General features: G+C 40.2%; 1 protein-coding gene across 1 annotated transcript in view; it reads right to left on the bottom strand.

The window, feature by feature from the left end:
- Nucleotides 1–549: 549 nt before the first annotated feature.
- dync2li1 (dynein, cytoplasmic 2, light intermediate chain 1) overlaps nt 550–5,434 on the bottom strand; it is a 13,562-nt gene continuing 8,677 nt past the window's right edge. The window contains exon 13 of the mRNA XM_015378206.1: nt 550–2,371. Within this exon, the coding sequence (XP_015233692.1) occupies nt 2,309–2,371 (63 nt within the window). The 3' untranslated portion in view covers nt 550–2,308. The remainder of the gene's footprint in view (nt 2,372–5,434) is intronic.

Genomic DNA, 5,434 nt, shown 5'->3' with positions numbered 1-5,434 from the left:
TTACATCCAGAGATGCTCAGTGCTGCAGAAGGGGCGTTTTTATAGAGCCAAGTCTCACATAGACAAAGGTAATCCAGATTGGAGTTAAGTAACAGGTGATTAACTTGTTCTATTTTTGACATGATGCTACTTATGTTCAAATGCCCACCCAGAATAACTTTAGTTTTTGCTGCAGGATCCCAAACAATTTTTGATTGATTGACAGTTTGAAAGAACGCCCATTTCCGGTGGTTGGCTACCCCTGGATTGAGCCGCTTCTTGTTTACGGTCGTTACCATGGTGAGGGAATGGCTGTTTACTAAAGTTTGTTGTTGTTGTTGTGTGTCTGGACAATGACTCCTGCTCCCATGTAAGGCCAGGGCTGTACCACAACGTTTTCCCATGGTGTTGCAACTGAAGTTTCTGTCCAACGCACCTTTACATGTCCTTAAACCCAGCGTTTCACCATGCAGCCCCCCTACAGACTGCCCCAGTATCGCGCTCTCCACACGATCAACCTCGCCTCCACGGACAGACATCTCTGCCACAGTTGACGACAGGTACATAGGAAGGATGTTTTGCAGAGGAAAATGGAGATATAGCTTTACCTGAACGTACGCGTAAGGTATGAGTGATAAGTTTGTCCTCTGTGCTTGAGTTGGCCTCTCCTGGCGTCTCGAAGTGTTGCGGGCCTGGGCACGGGTGGATGTCCCCGGTTAACATCAAGCATATGGCGATAATGAGTCCAGTTGTTTGAGATATTTTGGTTGGTGTTAGTGTTTAGTCTTCTTGGTAAACTTATTATACAGTGGTGGGTAGACCAACATCACAGCCAGTGTATAGGTTCAATAGCCGGTACTTTTCTTGGCTAAAACATTGTTTGTTTGTTTGGTCGTAACCCAGGTTTTCGTTTTCTGATGGGTTTACATGAATTTTTGGAAAGATGTTACCAACCGTCTGAACTGGAGGAGTTCGGAGTCGAAAGAAGATGACAAGTAATATGTAATCTGTATATATATTTAAATCTGATCCTAAAGGTTATCAAAATTGAATTTAGCATTACATAAATTACATTTACTGCTCAAATATATGGGGTTAGATAAACACGAAAGAAGAAACTTAACTGCCAATCCATACGGAGAAAATTAAATCGGTCTTAGTCGACATCCTATAAAATAATCGTATAAAATAATTTGACTGTTTTGCAGACCCATATAAAGTGTAGAAAAATTCTTACTTCTAACTCACATTTCTATCATTTACAACCTTTCATAAATTTCCTTCTACGCGGTCTTGCTGGAGTATTATATTATCTATGTATTGTTCTAGATTGTGTGAACTTTCCCCTTTGCCTCTCTAATGTAGCTTCCGTAATCTGACTGGATCCCTAGCCACTGCTCCTCCCTTTTATTTAGTCCCTAATCTTTTGCTACAACAATAAAGTATTTGTAGATTCTTCGTTTCTTGAAAGTTTGCTCTATTTATAAAACGCCGAAGCTGTTATTTGCTCTTTAGGTGACTAGATCATCCAAGATGGGGTTCATGAATTCAGTTTGACTTTTGGATTTCAGGCCTTTTCTGAATCGTATTTCTAGAAATAATGCTTTCATTCCAATTTTTATTGATTCTTCAAAACTGATAAGCAGTCCATCTTTGGAAAATCTCCTGTAATAGAAATATGGCCTAATTTCCGCTGTTTTCAATAAGCCTTTTTTGTCCCCAACACAAACAGTTTAGCCACAAGGAGGAGTATTTCTGTAAGATATGAGGGACTTTGTAAATTGGATACTTTATTCGAAACATCCTTAGAGGGCCCAAGACCTAGGACTGTCAAGCTCTCCTTTTGAAACAGTTTCTCTCTAAAATTGAATGGGGAGTATAAAACAGTCTCAATATCTGTCCAACCTGGCCTTTTATATTTTTTTCCCAATATTTAATCAGTTTCACCATTTTAAATGCCTTAGATCTGACAAGTTAAGTCCTCCTTTTTCCCCAGTTTTCTCAGTTTCCACATTTTTAAATCTTGGTCAAGCCATCAGTATGATCAAACCATCATACCTTGAGAAAATTTAGATTTACTACAGTTGATTGTGTATCCTGATTTTTTGGAATCCTCTTGAATGTCTTACAATAAATGTGGCAGTGCTTCCTCTGGGTTCTACGGCATAGCCATGCAGCAAAACCTCCACTGTTCCTGTCGTTTATTATCAAATACTTTGGCTGATCTTACAAAATGATTACCCTGTTTAACAGAAGATGTAACAGAATGAAATAAACATATGCTATATGTACATACTGATGTGTTGTATGTGTGTTATAACACTTTCTTCTATTTCCCAAGCTCCAGTTCTCTCCATGACTTTGCTGCATTTCTTTTATACTGCTCCAACTCCTGGAAAAAAAAGATCCAGATGACAAAAGAAATCATTATTGTAATTCTTTGTTCATTTTCTGATTAAAAAGAAAAAACTCTAACAGCAACATGCGGTTCTCTTAACTAAATGCAAAACATGGAAGAAGAAATAACTTCAGAATGAGATTCTTCCACTATATTTCCTATAGTTTTATCAATTATTTTCAAACTTTTCAAATTCTCTTCAAATCAAATCATGGTAGATGGAATTCACTCGTCGCCGCTATGCCTGGGTTATATGGCTTTCTAGACCTCTATAGTTCTTGTTCTGATAACTCTGTACGTTGACATCTTGTACGATCCGACTCCAGAAGATAAGGAGCTGTTTTCATGTGAAAGTTAGTCAGAGATAGCAGATCCTGATTCACGAAGGTTACTGTAGTCCAGCTGCCACAGTGGAACCATGGCACTTTGACAAGAAGACTGATAACTTTAGGTTTTACAACTATAGGAAAGTGTTACAGGTATTTTGATAACACCATCACAGAAACAGGGTCATGGACAGGCTACTGCAGGGCAGAGGGTTACTTTAGGGCATTGGTGGATGGCATGAGGTTCATTCCAGTTACTTACTGAGAAAACAAAAACAAAAAAACACCTCCAATAAGGGGAATTATCTTTACAAATCATTGAAATATAATTATATCATAGAGATGTAAAGTCAAAAACCAAAGGAGTTTTATTTTCTCTGCACTTTACCCCATTTTGTTTAAGCACCATGCTTGGCTTGTTTCCTATTTGGCAACAGGTTCTTTATTGTTTGATAAGCTGGGGAAACTCTCGCTGTCCTTCAGGATGTACATCAGTGGGAATAACCTGGATGTTTGTCAGTGCCGTCTCCACCCAATAACCAAATAAATAATTTTACAGGAACACAGCAGGGCTTACCACAAGCAGCATTTGGGCTGCTGATGAGGTGCATTTTGGGATACCTCATTACCATTAATAAGGATCTATGAAATCCTCTTGCAGGTTTGATACAACTTTATTGGAGGCAGGATATAGCCTGCAGGCCTAGAGCCAGGGGCCGTTTCAAGGAATTAGGGGGGCCCCAAGCGAAAATCACTTGAAGGCTTATGCCCCCTCACTGTGTATTACAATAACAATGTCATTGTACTTTTCTGCTGAGCAGCAATGTCCATTAGTTCCCTTTAATTTAAGTGATGAAATAAAACATTTTGTTGGTCATGAGATGTGTATGTATGAGTCCTGCTTTGGCCAGAGGGTCCTGCTCTTAAGGAAATTCGGACATTACACCTTTCAGACATAACTTCTTGTTCACCTTAAAAGATTCACGTTTTGCACACTGCACTGCGTGTTGAAGCTTCCGATACAGAATAAACTAATGTTTCTCTTGAATTATGCTGTTTTTGTAGTGTTCAACATAAATACTATAATAGTATAATCATTTCATAATTAATATCAATAATTAAAAAATCTTATGAAATGTCACCTGAATATTTTTTTTATTTTATCTTTTATTCAGGTCTTTCCTTCTCACTTCTCCAATTGTTGTCCAAATATGACACATTCTGGATGCTGTTTTGACAAGGTTCATTAAACTAAATCTTCTTTCACAATCAGCACTGGATGCTTTAAATGTATATAAGCACAAATGTCCAAAAACTGTCAGATCTGCCTTGGCTCATCATATCTAAGTGCTGCAACCACCTTATCTGAGAATGGGCTGAATGATTTCTGATGATGTTTTTGCATCATCATGTAATTGAATTTAGCAACAAAAAAAAGTCTCACGGACAATCGCGCTGCACTGTGAATAGGTCCATCTTAAGGTGCTTGTTGGAAAGCAGGGCTGCTACAAATCTATGAGTTTCATTGTTCTGGAATCCTAGACTAAATATTTGGGCTGCCACATAGTATTCTTCCTGTGTGATTATTTATTTATGCACCTGTAGCATTCTTTGATACACTGAATAAGGACCCTGACACTCTACTAAACATAGTCATCCAAATCCAACTCTTACATTCATTAATCTGTACTGTAAAACGGATTTGATAGGTTTATATAAAATTAAATTTACGTACGTAACTACGGTTCTATGAATCCCGGATGACCGCCAGAGGGTGGTGCTGAAAGCGCTGAATGTTCCCTTCGGGCATGCGCAGTTCAAGTAATTATGCCAACAGAGTCACATCTGTGACACAGGATGACCACTCAGAAGCTATATAGACTGGTGTCATCCATTGCTCTGTTCCTACATAATCTTCTAGCAAAAGCAAGGATTCTGAGTGACAGAGAAGCTCTGACCGGGATTCATAGAACCATAGTTACATACATAACTTACGTTCTATTTTATCCCTACTGACCGCCAGAGGGCAGTGCTGAAAGCACTGAATGACTGATGTCAACGACGTCACAAGGAATCCTGAGCACATATCTCACTGAGAGGGCCCAGCAGAACCTTGTAAAAGGACCTTACCCAGCGGATGAGGGGCAGCCACATTGACACTGTAGAACCTTGTGAAGGTGGTTGGGGAAGACCATGAAGCAGCAGCACATATTGCTTCAAGCAGCACCCCCCTCAAAGCTGCCCGGGGAGCCAATGCGTCCTGGCCCCGTGCGCCTGCCACCCCGGTCAGGGAACAACATTGGGGGCAATGGATTGACTCCTCTGTGGCAAATAGATCTACCTCTGCCTGCCCAAAGAGGTTCCAGATAATGCGCACTACGTCGCAGTGAAAAGAGGCCTAACGGGATAGAGAGTCTGCAACCTGGTTCTGCCGTCCTGGCAGATATGCTGCGCGCAAGGTAGAGAGATGAGGTAACGCCCATTCTAGGAGATATCTCGACACCTTCAAGCAGACATGGGCAATGTGGAGTCAACAAGTCATCTCCATGTCATGTATTTAATCTACCCAGCCAATTAACCAGGTGAGTCCAATCTGCACAGGTTAATTCACAGTAAAGATTGAACTCACGTGCTTCAGTGGCTGGGTAGAACAAATACATGACATGGAGATGACTTGTTGACTCCACATTGCCCATGTCTGCTTGAAGGTGTCGAGATATCTCCTAGAATG

This window comes from Cyprinodon variegatus, unplaced genomic scaffold (assembly GCF_000732505.1).
Source record: "Cyprinodon variegatus isolate N-32 unplaced genomic scaffold, C_variegatus-1.0 Scaffold166, whole genome shotgun sequence".
NCBI lineage: Eukaryota > Metazoa > Chordata > Actinopteri > Cyprinodontiformes > Cyprinodontidae > Cyprinodon > Cyprinodon variegatus.
Note: the sequence above shows the minus strand (reverse complement) of the source record. Positions and strands in the feature narration are given on the sequence as shown.